The sequence below is a fragment of the Rhipicephalus microplus genome, chromosome 3 (genome assembly GCF_043290135.1).
Source record: "Rhipicephalus microplus isolate Deutch F79 chromosome 3, USDA_Rmic, whole genome shotgun sequence".
NCBI classification, from domain to species: domain Eukaryota; kingdom Metazoa; phylum Arthropoda; class Arachnida; order Ixodida; family Ixodidae; genus Rhipicephalus; species Rhipicephalus microplus.
In genome coordinates, this window is record NC_134702.1 from 285273757 (window position 1) to 285292699 (window position 18943).

The 18943-nt window shown below is 45.3% G+C and overlaps 2 protein-coding genes across 7 annotated transcripts in view; both read right to left on the reverse strand.

The window, feature by feature from the left end:
• The window catches only part of LOC119167658 (WD repeat domain 33), a 325197-nt gene extending 314102 nt beyond the window's left edge, over positions 1-11095 (reverse strand). The window contains exon 1 of one of the 6 annotated variants that reach the window (XM_037419187.2): positions 10950-11095. The gene's annotated coding sequence lies outside the window, so the exon portion shown is untranslated. Of the gene's footprint in view, positions 1-10659 lie in introns of all 6 variants that reach the window. The other 5 variants (XM_037419193.2, XM_075891074.1, XM_075891073.1 and 2 more) reach the window with 5 other exon arrangements.
• Positions 11096-13242: 2147 nt separating this feature from the next.
• On the reverse strand, positions 13243-16419 carry LOC142804300 (uncharacterized). The gene is made up of 4 exons (XM_075891076.1): positions 15713-16419; positions 13763-13936; positions 13615-13707; positions 13243-13543 (listed from the first exon to the last, which is right to left on the reverse strand). The coding sequence occupies exons 1-4, from the start codon at positions 15994-15996 to the stop codon at positions 13249-13251; spliced, it is 846 nt and encodes a 281-aa protein (XP_075747191.1). The 5' UTR covers positions 15997-16419; the 3' UTR covers positions 13243-13248.
• Positions 16420-18943: the final 2524 nt, after the last annotated feature.

Sequence of the window (18943 nt, forward strand, 5' to 3'; positions counted from 1 at the left end):
ACAAGCTATTGGTAGCACAAGAAATCCTCTCAGGTAGACTTATTTTGCATAGAAGCAAACACGGGTAACCTAAAATTGTATGTTATGCACTTGAGGCAGGTTAAAAGTGCGCCAGAGATGAATTTTTTTTTTCCTTGCGTGTTCAAATAGGCACCCGGTGGCGCTGCCGGCAGTGTGTGCGATTGCCTGTACACCTGCCTGACATTGGCAAAGAAACGAGACTACGGCGTCTGCCGCCGCTTATGAGAACAAAAAAGTGTGTGCGTGCCTAAAAGGACCACTAGAGCATTTAGTTTTATTAATAACCAAACTTGATGAAGTCTGCAAAAACCACACACAGTTTCAGTTTTCGACTTTGACCGGCACTGACCAGTGTTGTGTGCATTCATACCACTGATGAAAGGAGACATAACTTGGACCGAGAAATTCGGTTTGTATAATTTCTACGCAATTTCCAGAGAAATCGCTGCAAGGTTAGACACTTCGGATGGTATGCTTTATATTGTGACACAAGACAGGAAAGCAATCAAGGACGGTAGAGAGTCCCTTTAATGAGTAATTGGTCATGGCATTAGCATACGTAAAAAAAATTTGTAGTCACTTTTGTATTTTAAAAATGCTTTTTCTAATAATTTTAGTTTATATTTCCTGATAGTTTATATTCCTGATGTGCAAAATATGATCCTGCTGAAAGTGCTCAGAAGTGTGTTCACAAAACGAAAAGTTATGGACCACACAAATACACCTTTTCTGCATTTTTAATAAAGTTTCCGTATTCCTATTAGCAGTCGCACCATAGACGTACAAGAAAATAGTGTACATCTAGAGTGAACAGTGAAAAAGTACAACTGATGCTGTAGTCTTTGGGTAACAGTGTATGATATTTTATTTAGTTATTTGTTTATTATTGAAAAATACCTTGAAAGCTTGAAGGTGCTGCATACAGGGGGTTAGAATGAAAATCAGAAGTATACTCTTAAAGAACAACCCTGCAGTGCATTTTAATAGCAACGACAAAATACTTCTTAAAAAATTAACAATGCATTCCGTCATCGTAATTCAACATTTCACAATGAGCAGATTATACCACATTAATGAAATAAATATCTGAGCTATATTTGATTTAATGTAGTTAATGTGATGCGTCCATTGCAAGTTGTCATGAAGAAATACTCCTAAGAGCTTGTACTTCGACACTAAGTAGCTGTGACTGAAATAATAAGGAAGATACAAGCTCAACTGGCTTATTAACTGAAGCAAGAACCACATACTTCGTTTTCTTAACATTTAAGCTGAGTTGATTAGCAGATAACCATATTGATAGTGACTCTAGCAAACCATTAATTAAAGGAGTAAAACTAAGATGTTATTAGAGAAGAAGAAAACGTTCATGCCTTCTGCATTTATTCCAATATCTGGCATTTGTGGCACCGCTACGATATCATTATTTTTAATGTAAAAGGGAAAAAGGACGGGACATATGATGGAACCTTGTGGGACGCCATATTTATCACCTTTAATGTCTGATTTAACACCATTAATTTCCACAAACTGGATGCAGTGAGATACGTAGCAGTAATTTTAAAGCAATACTTCTGGTTATATAAAAAGGTAATTTAGAGAAAAGTATGTCATGCTTGATTGTATTGAATGCTTTCTTAAAGTATAAGAAAATCCTTAATGTGTGATGGTGATTTTCCATATTGGCAATAATATTATCCCATGTTTCAAGTAGCGCAAATTCAGCAGATGTACCACTTTGAAAGCCATACTGCTGTGTTGATTTGAAATTATACTTCTGTAGATATCTAGATAATCTAGAATTTAAGGCCTTTACAATGATTTTAGACGATAGCGAGAGTATCATTATTGGCCTGTAATTGCCTATGAAATCAGTGGCACTGCCTTAATAAAGGACGACGATCCTGGCTATTTTCTTGCTACCTGGAAATATGCCTGTGGAAAACACAAGGTTTGTCAAGTCACAAATAATGTTGCACAATAACTGTGCAACTACATTTATTGGTGCTACTTTAATGCCATTGTAACTACAATTGGAGCTATTTTTTCAAGTTCTATTATTGCACATAATTTATGTGGGGGTAACAGGGCTCAAGACAAATGGTATTCTGTAAACTCGTGGTAATATACAAAGTTATTTTTACCTTGTGACTGAATTGTTCTGAAAATTAGATACGCCCATCGAATACTTGTGCGAGGCACTGAGGGCTTTATTAAACTCCTGGGGAAGGCTACTCTTCATACGCCGCGATGGACCCTCAGGAGTGTGCCACGTTTTATTAGGATCATAAAAGATATTAGTAAACTTGTTGGTGTAATAATCAATTCGTCATTTCTTTATATCAGCATTTAATTTATTTCTGACTTTGTTTTTACTGCTTAAGCATTTCGGTTTCTGTACTTTTAAAAAAATCCCCAAAATATTTATCTCTGGCTTTAATACTCATAAATATCAACAAGCTCATAAGTTATACAGTGCGTCCTCACTTGTTATCTTTCTAATTTGAGCCACAGGAAATGAAATTTTATAAATTTCTATAATTTTCTTAAACAAAATATTGTATAATAGGTCTGGATCACAATTTTTACCATTTGGAATTTCATTGCAATTTACCAATGCAATGTGCTCATAAAAATTTCCTATGGCAAGCTTAGCTACCATCCGCATAGGTTTGGTCGAGTGCTGTGCCACAACAGGCAACAAAGAATACTTGGGCATGAAACAAAGGAAAGATGGTCACTCACTGCACTGACAAACACTTTTGCTTTTAAAGCACTTTTCTCTGGATTACTCCGACAAAGATCAACTAGAGGCATTGATGCAAGTAGGCAGAGAAATGTTCTTTGAAAAGCCATACACTGATAGAAGGTCAACAAAATTATTAACTGGTGTATCACCACATTTTAGCATGTGGAAGTTGAAGCTTTGTTTCTTTGACACAAGGTTAATGACAACCAGCAGATAATAAAGCCAAGGAAAGTGTAAGAGATACACTCTGATTTTACGTGCATTATAGTAATTGTAACATAGGTGTGAAGAAATTAAAGTGGACAAGAAGACAACTTGGATTGGCGAAGATCGACAGTGCGCTCAATGAGCGACCGTCCCCTCGTCGTTGGGTGTACATGCAAACCTGATCAGCACCACCTGCAGCCATAATGGCAAGTGTGGCTTTCTGCCAGTTGGCATCATGTAGCATGCAATTTATAACAAGCTGGAAGCTGAGCAGTGAGCCCCCGCATACTCTGTGAAAGCACCAAGATTGCTATGAACTCATTCAGTGAAAGGGCCTCAATCTTCTCTATTGAAGTTAAAATCAATATATATTTTGCCTTGTGTTTGCCAACTCTGTGATCTTGGAACACTGCCCACGAGAGGCCATCATCTGCAGTTTCACAATTTCACAAGTCATGAAACGACTGAAATGCATCTTCTTCACTGCAGACTTTTGTGTTCTACTCGTGAGCCACAGTCCCCAGCCGCCTCACTCTCTGATCGAGAGATCAGTCTCTACAGAGTGCGCCCTTAGGTTCACCCTTCTTTGAGGAGTGAATGCCACTGATAAACAAAGATAAACCACCTGTTTTCATGCATACACAGAAGTGGGAAATATATGGGTTCCCTTGCGTAATAAAGCACAGTTGTCTCTATTTGTACTGTGTCTTTCTGTGCTTCACCCATCTCCATTCGTATTCACTAGATTGGGTCCAAGGGCATGATATCCTACGTATCTATCTTCTTCCGCAACGTCATGAAGCTTACACAACTCTTGACACAGATGGGAAAGACTGGTTTTGTCTCACCACATCGAATACTGACCCCAGAGATCTGCTTTTGGATACACATCTCAGAGGCCATACATGAACTGTAATCATGTTAGCCCTCGAATCGGATTTCATGCAGCCACCTGCCTGACTGTGATGTAGTACCTTAAATATGCGAGCATAGCAGACGACAGCACCACATCATTTAGAAGATGAGAAGAATGAAGAGGCATTGCAGCGCGCCCATTGAAAAAAAAAGAAGAGGAGACGCTCGCGGAGAACGAAGCCGTTCGGACGCCGGCAAGACGACGCAAGGGAGCCTACGGCGAACCCGCAACTACGCGCGAGGTTCGAAAGGCCGGGTTCCTGTCCTCGAGCCATTGACGTCCTCGGGGAACGGCGTGTCGGCGTGGCCAAGCACGAGTTCTCGGTGAGTGGTCCTGTGGACATCTCTGGTACGGCGAGCGCCCTCGAAAGACCGGAGCTGCTGACCACGTCCACCAATCCGTCACTGACAGTGTGCGGCTACGCCTAGACCTGGTGATGCCCTCTAAAGTGGTATGCTGACCTGGCACCCAATCGACGACAGCATCCGAGCACGCAACGGATCCCACTTCAAGGCGCCGGGCTACGGCACAGACTGTGAGACTATTTATATTTACTCTTTTCTTTTGTGTGTGAACTGCGTGCGTGTACGACTTATAGTACTGTATGTGCAATAGTTGTTTTTTTGTTCGTCCAATATAACTCCCTTTTGTTTTCCTTACTGTCTCCATCTTCCTCGCGTCACACGCCTTGCTATGTGACGAACCTAACGCACGACATATCTGGCGTCCGCGACAGGACTACTCTTGTTACATCTAAGGAGAGTATCACATCGCATATGTGTGTGTGACGGTCGATGATGGAGGCAGATAAGCTGACGGCGATCGGAAAGGAATTGGGGTTAAGTGGCTCAGCACTAAAAGAATGGATGGACCAAGAACGCGCACGCGAAAAAGAGGCACGTGACGCTCGTCTGGCTGAACGAAATGCCGCGAAAGAAGCCGAGGCAGAGGCAGTCGCTAGATTAGAAGCAGAGAAGGAAGTTCTTGAGCTCAAGTTAAAGTTGCATCAGTTAGGTGCAACAGCAGGTAGCACAACTACTGGGCAGCTTACCGAGGGTGCGCCCGTAGGCACCACGCAGAGCTACCAAAGTCCGCATAAACTCATCCCAGCCTTTAACGAGGAACGCGATGAACTGGACGCATATATACAGCGATTTGAGCGCGTCGCTGCTAGTCAAGACTGGCCGCAAGACAAATGGGCCCTATCGCTAAGCCTTTGCGTGACCGCGTGACCGGAGAGGCCTTAAGTGTAGTTGGTAGGATGGCACCAGAACATGCCACGGACTACGTAACGTTGAAGAAAACGCTACTACAACGCTTTAGGTTCACAAAATAAGGCTATCGGACAAAATTTCGATCAGCAAAACCAGATAATTCTGAAACGGGCACGCAGTTTGCCGGGCGTCTATTAGGTTATTTTGACCATTGGCCAGAAATGGCCAAGACAGACCGGACCTACGATGCTGTGCGGGACAAAATTGTCTCGGAGCAGTTTCTCGCACAATGCCATGAGAAACTCGCGGTGTTTCTTAAAGAAAGAAACTGTGAAAGCCTGAAAAACTTGCGGAGGCTACAGACCACTACTTGGAGGCCCACGGGTTGATTAACCTTGGCAAATGTAAAGGCGATATCCTGAGCAAGCCTCCAGGTCAAACACGAACGTCTGAGCGGCAAGATGACAAAGAGAGACCGCAGTGTTTCCTTTGCAACAAAAAGGGTCACAGAGCTGCTGATTGCTGGACCAACACGAAGCGTCCAGGTACAAAGCCACCTTTTTGTGGAAAATGCCGCCGCACCGGGCATAAAACAGCTGACTGCTCCAAAAGGGCCAACAGCGTTGAGAAGGCCTCATGCTCTTTCCAACAAAGAGATGGTGCCAAGATAATTAATTCAGAGTCGCAGGCTTCCCTTTGTGTTCCTCATAGTCTGGAGTGGGAAGAAACGCACCCAGCCAAGCTGAAGGAAATATTGATGCCCACGGGCGAAGGTGTACTTGAAGGATATCCTGCAACAGTACTGCGAGATACCGGATGCGATTCAGTCATTGTCAAAAGGTCTCTTGTGGCGGATAGCAAGCTGACTGGAAAGATTTCCTCGATTTACCTCCTGGACGGACGGTTGATGAAGCTGCCTGAAGCACACATGGAAATTTTTTCACCGTTCTTCAGTGGCAAAACTCGAGCCCTTTGTATGGATACTCCTTTATATGATGTTGTCTTGGGAAACGTGAAAGGCGTTCGAGATGCTCACAATTCTGATAACGATTGGAAGAGCCGTCTTTACACCCAGAACACTGCAGAAGAGTATTCTGGCGCAGAAAAATCCGGTTCTGCACACGGACCCCTGTATGCAAAGACTTCAATATCGGCTGCAAGGAAAACACGTTTCAAGACAAAAGTTGCTGCAGTAAACCGACAGGCAGGAAATCCACATCTACTTCCGGCTCCAGTTATTAACCCCTTAGACATCAGCCCACAGGACTTTAAAACCAAACAGGAGGAAGACAGCAGCCTGCGGAAATGCTTCGAAGCCGTTAACAAAGAGGTCAAGACAAGGTTTGGTAAAATATTGTTCTTCACGAAGGACGGAATCCTCTATCGCAAGTACACCCTTCACTCTAAGAGGCAGGTGAATCAGCTCGTGGTACCAAGGTGCCTCCGACAATTTGTTATAAAAATGGCCCACGAAGGCATCCTTTCGGGCCATCAGGGAATTAAATGAACTACCGACCAGGTACTCGAAGAGTTCTACTGGCCAGGGGTTCAGTCAGACATCACACGATTTGTTAAATCGTGTGATATATGTCAAAGAACTATTCCCAAGCACTTGGTTGGTCGTGTACCTCTTGGCAACACTCCTATAATTGACACCCCTTTCAAGAGAGTAGCCATTGATATAGTGGGTCCATTATCACTGATGTCAGAGGGCGGAAACAAGTACGTACTGACAATGGTGGACATGGCAACGCGTTATCCCGATGCTGTAACACTGCCGAGCATCGAGACGAAGAAAGTCGCTGAGGCACTTCCGGAGATGTTTTCTCGTGTAGGTGTCCCACGGGAGACAATCAGTGACAGAGGCACGTCATTCTCGTCACGCTTAATGAAGGAGCTAAGCCGACTTCTCTCCTTCAAACAATTGCCAACAACCCCATATCATCCCATGGCTAATGGCCTTGTAGAGAGGTTCAACGGCACCCTGAAACAAATGATAACAAGAATGTGTCAGGAGTGTCCGAAGAAATGGGACCGGTATCTGGCACCCTTACTCTTCGCTTATCGCAAAGTTCCCCAGTCGAGCTTAGGCTTCTCCCCGTTCGACTTGCTCTACGGCCGTTATGTCAGAGGTCCCCTGGCGATATTGAAAGAAATATGGGCCGCCGATCATCTTGATGATGATGTAAAAACATCCTACGGGTACGTAGTCGAACTGCGGAATCGTCTTGAAGACATCTGCCGTTTAGCCAAGGAGGAGCTTCAGAAAGCGAAGATTGTACAAAAGAAGCATTATGACCAAAAGGCCAGACCACGTCAATTATCCCCTGGAGACAAGGTTCTGCTTCTGCTTCCATCGGATACCAACAAATTGGTTCTGACGTGGAAGGGACCATTTTATGTCCTTCAGAAGAGAAATAATGTCGATTATTTAATAGATCTCGGTACCAGCAGCACAATATTCCATATCAACCTATTGAAAAAGTATGAGGAACCGCTGCCTGCACCACCGCATCAGCTGTTTGCCGGGTGGATGACACCGAAAGCGACGAGCTACCATGCGTTCGATTCCAACGAAAGGAATACTGCACCCAGTCTCATACGCAAGCCCTATACTGCAACCATGCGAAGCTGCTTACTCTACAGTGGAGCGAGCGGCCCTGCCTTTTACGTGTTCGGTCCGGAAACTTCATATCTTCTTATTCGGACGCACATTCGTTCTACAGAGTGATCACAAACCGCTTGTGTACATCACGTCAGCCAAGCATGTGAACAGCTGTGTGTTACGGTGGAGCCTCATCTTTATGGAAGTGCGTAGATTACGTGGGCCGTTTGCCAACTCTGTGAGCAACGTCTGCATAAAGAATCGATGCTCAGTGGTATTATTAGTTTAAGATGTAAACCTTACAGCGCGATACAAGTATCATGACGCTTTAGTTCTGTGAATTGTTTCTATTTTTTTTTCTGGTTTGTACTTCTGTGACCGAATGTGCCGAGTGTGCGGGGCTCGGAACTGCTATAGTGTGCAGTGGTGCTTACGTGTGTGTTTCCGACTGCGAACCAACGTGTCCCCAGTGCCCTCAAGTTCTTCTACCGGAAGAACTTTCATAAGTGGGGGGTGATGTGATGTAGTACCTTAAAAATGCGAGCATAGCAGACGACAGCACCACATCATTTAGAAGATGAGAAGAATGAAGAGGCATTGCAGCGCGCCCATTGAAAAAAAAGAAGAGACGCTCGCGGAGAACGAAGCCGTTCGGACGCCGGCAAGACAACGCAAGGGAGCCTAGGGCGAACCCGCAACTACGCGCGAGGTTCGAAAGGCCGGGTTCCTGTCCTCGAGCCATTGACGTCCTCGGGGAACGGCGTGTCGGCGTGGCCAAGCACGAGTTCTCGGCGAGTGGTCCTGTGGACATCTCCGGTACGGCGAGCGCCCTCGAAAGACCGGAGCTGCTGACCACGTCCACCAATCCGACGTCGCTGACAGTGTGCGGCTACGCCTAGACCTGGTGATGCCCTCTACAGTGGTATGCTGACCTGGCACCCAATCGATGACAGCATCCGAGCACGCGACGGATCCCACTTCAAGGCACCGGGCTACGGCACAGACTGTGAGACTATTTACTCTTTTCTTTTGTGTGTGAACTGCGTGCGTGTACGACTTATAGTACTGTATGTGCAATAGTTGTTTTTTTGTTCGTCCAATATAACTCCCTTTTGTTTTCCTTACTGTTTCCATCTTCCTCGCGTCACACGCCTTGCTATGTGACGAACCTAACGCACGACACTGACACACCTCAAAGGTCAGCGCGCATTCCCAGCATCGTCCCCAAACACCTGAACTCGTTCGTATACAAGTTCACGCTCGTCAAGCTTGTTCAACTTTCCAGTTACAGTACATTTCGTCCACTATCTTTCTCTTTCAATGGGAACGGGCCGGCCGGTTCGGTGAGTTAATACAGTCAAGAGTGCCGTGACATCACCACAGGCCATTTTCTTTGAGTGTCTGAACGTGTTCCACTGAAGTGGATAATTGATACCCAGAGAGGATACACCGAGAATTGCACCCCAGTATAGCACAGTTATTTTAAGGCGAGTACACATGATGCTGTGTACCCTTGAGCATTTATTTATGCATCTGTGGTAAGAATGGACGTATAGAAAGTGAAACCGAAACTGAAAGTGCAAACCGAGAGTGGGATGATAAAGACGATGCAGCGTGCGCATAGAAGAGGAGAAATGTGGTGCTCGTGTGCTGGTGGACGTCGATGCGCTAGAGGACGCAGCAGCTAGAAAAAGCCATTTGTTCAACCTCAAGGACCAAAAGAACCGAGCTGGTGTACCAGGCCAGCGGGGACGAGCTTGGCATGTCCTGAGGACAAGCAAGTGTCCCAACCTAGCATAGCAACGCTGTTCCTGCCGTTGAACCGGGGGAGATCGTGGTCTCGGAGCCACATACAAGCGGGTTCGTCACAACCTGGAGCTGAGGGCATGGCCTCGGTGCCACGTCAGGCGCAACGTGGCCTGCGTGTTCGGGAACGAGCAGTTCCACATCTGCTCGTGCGTTGACACATGAAGTCATCGTGCATATCGGTAGTACTTCGGATCCTACCACTTCCTGTGTCTGTGGTCAACCTCCTGGTAGTGAGTGACGTCCAACAAACATTTATATCAGGACGCACCGATTCTCCCGCTTGTGTAGGCTAGAAGCATAGGGTTAGAACTCTCGTGATATCTGTAGTGCTTGGCCAATCAGAGTGTTCGTGATTGTATCCAGTCAATAAATCTTTCGTGTCTAAGTCTTGGATGTCAGTGTCTGAGGGCCCCAAACCACAACAGTGCAGTTACTATTCCAAAAGGGTACGTGTCGATTTTCGGTTTTATTTCAGCCGGAACTGAAGAAAGGATGGTGAGAACCAATCTTTGTGTACTCAGTGTTTGTAGACCCTGGAACTGTTTTCAATGACACAACCGAAATGGACAAAGCAAAAGCTGGTAATAACACTGCTGGTAATAACGTCAGCGACACTGCAGTCGGTCATGCGTGCCTCAAGCCCCAAAACGTTTTGCACGCAATGCGGCTTCTGGCATGTGATAACGTGCAATCTGTCGATGACGAAAATTATCAAAAGCTGTCATTGTAAGTTCGTAGGCACTGATGTGGTAAGGATCGTGGAAACATACAAAATTAATTTACTGGTTCTTACGTTTGAGACGATATTTTTCACATCTGTGAAAGAAGCAGTGATAACTGCTAAAGATTCCCGTGTTACTTTCAATGGTGGATGAACATGCGGTTTCGTAACGGTTGAGCGCATTTAAAAGTGAGTATGACCTTTTGCGCATTATTTCTACACACTCAGCCGACCCAAGAAGCACACTGGTTTCACGGGAAGAGTGTATTGTCGGCGCAGCGCACAACCATAATCAAACAACATTAGTGATGTCCGTAGCGCTAGAAGCATGTACCAAGAAAACCGACCGGAAGCAGGCCTGGATAATGCCACGCTCAAAGCATGGTCGCCGAGTGGTAAAGGAAGGCACGTACTCACGTGAAATGATAATGTGTCTCTTAAACGCGCCTAAGAGAAGTCGGGCAAGGCTGGCCCATGCATCGTGAAGCCCTGATGTCTGCGAGGCCGGCTTCACAGAATTCGGCAAATTTCACGGGCACTCAAGTTCTCGCGCTCATAGCAGAGTGTTAAACTACGCCAAACACAACAAACTCTAGAGACGGGAGTGAAATTACACTTAGAAAATTCAACTAATGTCCAAGGAAAGGCTACACTCCGATCGCAACCACGCTCCGTGATTGCAACGCACGCACCAATACAACACTCACAGCGGCCATTTCGTCCAGCGCCAGCTTCGAATGCTTTTGAGCCTAGCCTCCTCGATTTCTTTTGCCTGCCGGATGAACGCGAAACACCCGTCATCTATAGAGGCGCTACCTACGTAGGAATAAGAGTCTTTGTACTTGGCCTTTAGGACTAGCAATTTTAACGTTTGCTAATTTTGAAGGCTATGCCTTGTTTTGAAGGCATTGCCTGCTGAATGAGCGTGAAACACCTGTCATTTATAACGGCGTCACTTACGTAGGGTTAGTTATAAGTACATTCACGCTCAAAAGTAACGTAGAAATGTTTTAAATTTCTACGTTACTTTTGAGCGAAGCGCAGCAGCTCCCAACGAAAACGAGTCGTGCAGAGCTAGGCAAGTTTACAAGAGATATGACATTATTATTAATATAATATATGATATTAATATATTATTTTATAAAGTATTAATTTTAATATATTATAATAAATAAGTAGCAGCCCCCCCCCCCAAGTATTTTAAACAGTGCTGATGTCGAGCGTGTTTGATTGAAATTTGTGGAAACAGCCGAGAAAAACATTATGCGAGGCAGAGTGGTCTCTTCGTTTTGGCTGCACCGGCTGAACCAGTTCAAAGGGTGCAGCACCTTCGTCCTCGTTTTGCCGGAGCAGCGCGCGCCCTCTGTCGCACCCTCTGCACTGGCTCCCTCGTTTTGTCTAGGTGTAAGCCTAGTTCCTGACGAGTTCTGTACCGGCGTGCACGCACTCCAGGAATCTTCGATTTGGCTTGCACTAGTTCAGAAAAGTGCAGGTGCAGAAAAAGCGGTGCCAAGCGGTGCAGTGAGCGTGCAGCGCCGGTCGAGCAAGTGCAGGTGCAGCCTCAACCACGCCTCGGCACTAGCCGACACTAGCGCGCGACGGCTACAGCCAAAACGAAGGCGTGAGTTGACGTGAGTGCAGGCCGGAGAACACCTTGTAGTGTAAGCCTAAAATAGCCGCCTCCGCCGCCTTGTCCGATCAATACACGGCCGTGATGGCACTTCTTGTGACTGCGATGGAATTGCTGGACTCGAGCAGCGACGACGATTCCGTCAGCGGTGCCGTTTGCAGTGACTGCGACGATGAGTACGACGATGCGTGCATCTTGGTCGCGTGCGCGTTGGTGCGCGACGATGCCAACCGTGTACCCGGGTACGAAAGCATTATCGGCAGGTACCATGAGTATGAATTCAAGCGCCTCTTCAGGCTGTCCAGGGAGACTTTTGATAGTTTCAGGGCCAAGTTCAAGACTTCAGCCTTCTACCCAAGGGCAGTGCAAGGCCGCCAACAAATCAGTGCCGAAAAAACATGCCTCATAGCGCTTGTGTACCTAGGCTCACAAATATCTATGTACGCCATAGGCGACAAATTCGATGTTACCGAGTCGTCTGTTCATGTTTGTGTGACACGGGTCGTTCACTTCTTACACGCTATTAGCGATGAGATAATTTGCTGGCCTAGTAGCGCGGAAGTGACCCGCATAAAGAACGGCTTCCTCGCCAAAAGTAAAGGCAAGGGCCCAAGAAACACCATCGGCTGTATCGATGGATCACACATCGGGATACTCACTCCAAGCGAATCTACGCAGTCTTACTTCAACCGGAAAAAGTGGCCTTCGATAATCCTGCAAGGAATCTGCGACGACAGGAACAAGTTGCTGAACGTGTTTATTGGGTTTCCAGGTTCGGTTCACGACGCCCGTGTCCTGAGGGAGAGCCCCTTCTTTGCACGCGCAATTCAGGAATGTGAAGACAATTATATACTGGGTGACAGTGCATATCCACTGATGCCATGGCTCATGACCCCATTCAAGGACAATGGAAGTTCTTTTCCTACGTGGAAAAAGAGCTTCAATAAACGACACAGTCAACAACGAGTGCTTATTGAGAACACCTTCGGCCTGCTTAAACAGCGTTTTAGGAGGCTCTACCTTGTTGATGCAAAAAGTGTGCAACAGTGCTGCTATATAGTTATGGCTGCGTGTGTGCTACACAACATGTGCAACGATGAAAGGGACTTCCTTGAGGAACTTGCAACGCTTCCCCAAGAAGAAGATGTGGGCAATGATGAAAGTGCAGGAGATTTTGATTGCAGTCTGCCAGGCTACAGTCAGTCTCTGCGAGAGTTCATTGCAAAGGAACAGTGCTAGAAGTTCATCTTTGCTTCGCGATTTATTCAGTGTGCAAATGTTTTGCGAAGTGGGGTGCCGCGTCTAGAAGCAATGTTTTTTTTTAACAAATTAGATGGAGTAGACACTGCTAGTGTTATAAAAGTTTATTGCCCATATTATAACCCGTCCTTATTTGAGAGTACGTCGATCAACCGATCGAATCGCTGCATGCGCTCATCATGCCGCTTTGCCTTTGCCTCTTCCCATTTTTTTCTTTCCTCCAGTTGTTTCACTGCTGCCTCCTCTTGCTTAGCTCTCGAAGCTTGCATTTTTTCTAATGCCTCCAAGAGCGGCGTGACTTGGGACCTACTCTGGCGCTTCCTTTTTGGCGTTGTGCTGCTCCGAACTTTGGATGCTGTGTTGCACTCGACTGGGACTGCTGCATCTTGAGGTGCTTCAGTGATGCTGGTGCTGTTGAAAGTAATTGTACAGGTGCCATGTCATTTCCAGGCTACAGCACAAATTAAGTAATTTTTACTTACTCTGGACTTGCACTAGGCAGGATTGTTTTTCCAGGCTCCAAGAGCAGCCTTGGATTTACACTATGTTCTTTTTCCAAGACTTCTGCCAGCTCTCTGTAATAGACACTATGAGAATCACTGAAGATATGAAGACACAATCGTAACTTACTCTTCATATTCACAGTTCACACGGTGGTGACCTGAAGAATTGTTGTCTTTTTTTGACTTTTTATATGCTCTGTCCAGCGACTTCCATTTGTTTTCCACTTGTGTGGCAGTCACGTTGCACAAGAACTCCGTATTGATGGCCTCAGCCAACTTCTTCCACAGAAGCCTTCTTGTGCTAAACAAAAAAGCAAAGCACAGTTAGTAGGAAAGAAGGAAGCGACGTAACGTGACCCAAGTCTTGCAGTAGCACATGAACCTTTCCTTAGTACTTCATATGTGTAGCTTTCAGGGATAATTGCTAGGGATGTTCGATTATTCGAAAATTTTGGATAATGAATCAAACAGCACTGTATTCGGTTCCTAAGTCGAATCGAATTGCACATATTCTAAGTAACAAATATTCTTTTAATAATCGGCACTGGCGGGAGAACCCCAAAACAACGAAACAGCTACAAGTCATTCTTTCAATCCCTAATGTGACCTGTACGCAGCCCAAGCTTTTGCAAGACTACCTACACTATATTGATTGTCGAATGAATGCGCTTCTGAAAGCTCCATTCTTGCTCAATTTTTACTGCACTTTAGCTGTATCGCATTTATCAGCTCCTGTCTTCGTCTTGTAATAACCAAAGGTGGGAACTACGAGTGCTTGCAGCTTCACGACTAGCAACAGATACAAGTTTTGCGTTTGCGTAAATTGTTCTTGCAGATGTAAATTTCAACGCCCATTGTTATCCGCTTTTAGTGCGCAGGCCATGTTGTGATGACGGGTTGATCTGCTCCGTTACATATTTAGTTGTATCTGCAATGTTTGGTTGTAAATTGTTTTGTTTTTGTGTCCCAATTTTATTTAAAGTGAGGTGACAAAGTCTCACGTTGATAACGCTAGTCAATGCCGTAGTTGAACCTACAATTACAAAATGTTACGAATATTCTAGTTCCTGCTGCATACGAGATTACCTTAGTTTTCGTAATTGTGGTATTTTGAGTAGATTCAAACTGACTGTAATGGCCTTTGTCGAAAGTTTGTGACTATTTGTTTCAAATAAAATGTTCTGTTCTAAGGCTGTTTTGAAAATGGTCTACTTACTATTCAAACAGTATTCAATTACTATTTGTATTCTATTTGGTGCCATTACTATTTGACTCTTACTTGATTAGGTTCCGAAATTCACTATTCACACACTTCTGATAACTGCGAACGTTCTTTTTGTGCGGGAAGCATTATGTTGGAGAAGTTGAACATTGTGTAAATCACTCTTTTGGATCATAAAGCTTCACTAAGGAGACAGCCATATTCTAACCTGTCTTTGCATTGTAAAACATGCAGCTGCGCAACCTTGTTTGCTGACACGACGGCGCAGTCTAGGTTCAAAGATAGGGTAGCACGTGTCAAGAAGCATATCTCTTTTAACAATGAGCTGCACCATCTTGAAAAGTGGCAGTGCGAGAGAAATGCGGACAGACAGTGAAGACACAAGGACTGCAGGGCGAGACTTGCTAGAGATGTGCCTCAGAATAACAACATGCAATTCCCTCTAGTGCAAATTCTCAAGGCAGCACTACACTTGCAACATGGCTTGAGCTTGGAGGTGCTGCACCTTTTCGGCAAGACAGCGGTTGTGCAATGCCCAACACAAAAGCACCGTCGCTGTTTTTGAAGATCACTTGACTTAATGAAACATTACGAATGCCTTCGTTGTGTATATATGTGCGTGACTATACATACTGTTTGTGTGTATATGTAAACGTATATGTCACAGTCAGGCGCATAGCCAAAATTTTTTTTCAGTGGGGGGGGGCAGTAAAATGTAAATTGCTGGCAGTAAAATGTAGGCAACAATAACCATCGCCATTGTGAACTTCATGCGCCCTTATCTTGTTGGTGCTTGCCTAGAGTGAAACGGAATAATAAAAAGCTGCAAATAATTTTGGACATAGGATGACATACCGAAGTGCCCTGGTTTTTCCCACCAAGTCCTTCATTTCCGAGTATTTGGCGATGAAGAACCTTGTTTTTCGGGCGCTCCAAAGCTCTTCCACATCTTCAGCCGACGCGGCTGCTGCTGGAAATGCGGCTAAAGCCCCATCGCTGTCAACGTCGCCGTCGCAGGCAGGAGAAGGCGTCGGCGGTTGTGCCGGAGGGGGGTCATTTTCACGATTCCCTGCCATGAACCGCAACGTAACGCGCTTGCCGTCTGCAAGGGCGAAAACCAAGATTAAAAATACCGACATAGCATAAGCAATGCTACGAGGCTGTTTGCTGACCGACTACGACTCCTGGCCGCTAACCACGTTTTTTGGCAATGCATGCAGCCTGACTTACCTGATGCCTCATAGACGTAACCGTTGGCGTCCGTCATAAATGACCCGTCGGGATTGTGAAGTGCCTTAACTTCCTTTTGAACGCCCTGAACAACTATTTGCAACGTCGTCTGCTCTGGCCTTGGGGGGACGCCCGCCATGCTGCACTACTCTGCACCTGCTTTGGAGTGCGTGCACGCCGGTACAGAACTCGTCAGGAACTAGGCTTACACCTAGACAAAACGAGGGAGCCAGTGCAGAGGGTGCGACAGAGGGCGCGCGCTGCTCCGGCAAAACGAGGACGAAGGTGCTGCACCCTTTGAACTGGTTCAGCCGGTGCAGCCAAAACGAAGAGACCATCCAAAGCAGGTGCAGAGTAGTGCAGCATGGCGGGCGTCCCCCCAAGGCCAGAGCAGACGACGTTGCAAATAGTTGTTCAGGGCGTTCAAAAGGAAGTTAAGGCACTTCACAATCCCGACGGGTCATTTATGACGGACGCCAACGGTTACGTCTATGAGGCATCAGGTAAGTCAGGCTGCATGCATTGCCAAAAAACGTGGTTAGCGGCCAGGAGTCGTAGTCGGTCAGCAAACAGCCTCGTAGCATTGCTTATGCTATGTCGGTATTTTTAATCTTGGTTTTCGCCCTTGCAGACGGCAAGCGCGTTACGTTGCGGTTCATGGCAGGGAATCGTGAAAATGACCCCCCTCCGGCACAACCGCCGACGCCTTCTCCTGCCTGCGACGGCGACGTTGACAGCGATGGGGCTTTAGCCGCATTTCCAGCAGCAGCCGCGTCGGCTGAAGATGTGGAAGAGCTTTGGAGCGCCCGAAAAACAAGGTTCTTCATCGCCAAATACTCGGAAATGAAGGACTTGGTGGGAAAAACCAGGGCACTTCGGTATGTCATCCTATGTCCAAAATTATTTGCAGCTTTTTATTATTCCGTTTCACTCTAGGCAAGCACCAACAAGATAAGGGCGCATGAAGTTCACAATGGCGATGGTTATTGTTGCCTACATTTTACTGCCAGCAATTTACATTTTACTGCCCCCCCCCACTGAAAAAAAATTTTGGCTATGCGCCTGACTGTGACATATACGTTTACATATACACACAAACAGTATGTATAGTCACGCACATATATACACAACGAAGGCATTCGTAATGTTTCATTAAGTCAAGTGATCTTCAAAAACAGCGACGGTGCTTTTGTGTTGGGCATTGCACAACCGCTGTCTTGCCGAAAAGGTGCAGCACCTCCAAGCTCAAGCCATGTTGCAAGTGTAGTGCTGCCTTGAGAATTTGCACTAGAGGGAATTGCATGTTGTTATTCTGAGGCACATCTCTAGCAAGTCTCGCCCTGCAGTCCTTGTGTCTTCACTGTCTGTCCGCATTTCTCTCGCACTGCCACTTTTCAAGATGGTGCAGCTCATTGTTAAAAGAGATATGCTTCTTGACACGTGCTACCCTATCTTTGAACCTAGACTGCGCCGTCGTGTCAGCAAACAAGGTTGCGCAGCTGCATGTTTTACAATGCAAAGACAGGTTAGAATATGGCTGTCTCCTTAGTGAAGCTTTATGATCCAAAAGAGTGATTTACACAATGTTCAACTTCTCCAACATAATGCTTCCCGCACAAAAAGAACGTTCGCAGTTATCAGAAGTGTGTGAATAGTGAATTTCGGAACCTAATCAAGTAAGAGTCAAATAGTAATGGCACCAAATAGAATACAAATAGTAATTGAATACTGTTTGAATAGTAAGTAGACCATTTTCAAAACAGCCTTAGAACAGAACATTTTATTTGAAACAAATAGTCACAAACTTTCGACAAAGGCCATTACAGTCAGTTTGAATCTACTCAAAATACCACAATTACGAAAACTAAGGTAATCTCGTATGCAGCAGGAACTAGAATATTCGTAACATTTTGTAATTGTAGGTTCAACTACGGCATTGACTAGCGTTATCAACGTGAGACTTTGTCACCTCACTTTAAATAAAATTGGGACACAAAAACAAAACAATTTACAACCAAACATTGCAGATACAACTAAATATGTAACGGAGCAGATCAACCCGTCATCACAACATGGCCTGCGCACTAAAAGCGGATAACAATGGGCGTTGAAATTTACATCTGCAAGAACAATTTACGCAAACGCAAAACTTGTATCTGTTGCTAGTCGTGAAGCTGCAAGCACTCGTAGTTCCCACCTTTGGTTATTACAAGACGAAGACAGGAGCTGATAAATGCGATACAGCTAAAGTGCAGTAAAAATTGAGCAAGAATGGAGCTTTCAGAAGCGCATTCATTCGACAATCAATATAGTGTAGGTAGTCTTGCAAAAGCTTGGGCTGCGTACAGGTCACATTAGGGATTGAAAGAATGACTTGTAGCTGTTTCGTTGTTTTGGGGTTCTCCCGCCAGTGCCGATTATTAAAAGAATATTTGTTACTTAGAATATGTGCAATTCGATTCGACTTAGGAACCGAATACAGTGCTGTTTGATTCATTATCCAAAATTTTCGAATAATCGAACATCCCTAGCAATTATCCCTGAAAGCTACACATATGAAGTACTAAGGAAAGGTTCATGTGCTACTGCAAGACTTGGGTCACGTTACGTCGCTTCCTTCTTTCCTACTAACTGTGCTTTGCTTTTTTGTTTAGCACAAGAAGGCTTCTGTGGAAGAAGTTGGCTGAGGCCATCAATACGGAGTTCTTGTGCAACGTGACTGCCACACAAGTGGAAAACAAATGGAAGTCGCTGGACAGAGCATATAAAAAGTCAAAAAAAGACAACAATTCTTCAGGTCACCACCGTGTGAACTGTGAATATGAAGAGTAAGTTACGATTGTGTCTTCATATCTT

Bases quoted from the DNA above. Each gene is read 5' to 3' on its own strand.
- LOC142804300 (XM_075891076.1), bottom strand. From the start codon at position 15,996: ATGTCGGTATTTTTAATCTTGGTTTTCGCCCTTGCAGACGGCAAGCGC. The intron at 13,708-13,762 runs GTAAGTTACGAT...TGTCTATTACAG, and splicing joins GTGAACTGTGAATATGAAGA to AGAGCTGGCAGAAGTCTTGG. The intron at 13,544-13,614 runs GTAAGTAAAAAT...TACTTTCAACAG, and splicing joins CTGCCTAGTGCAAGTCCAGA to CACCAGCATCACTGAAGCAC.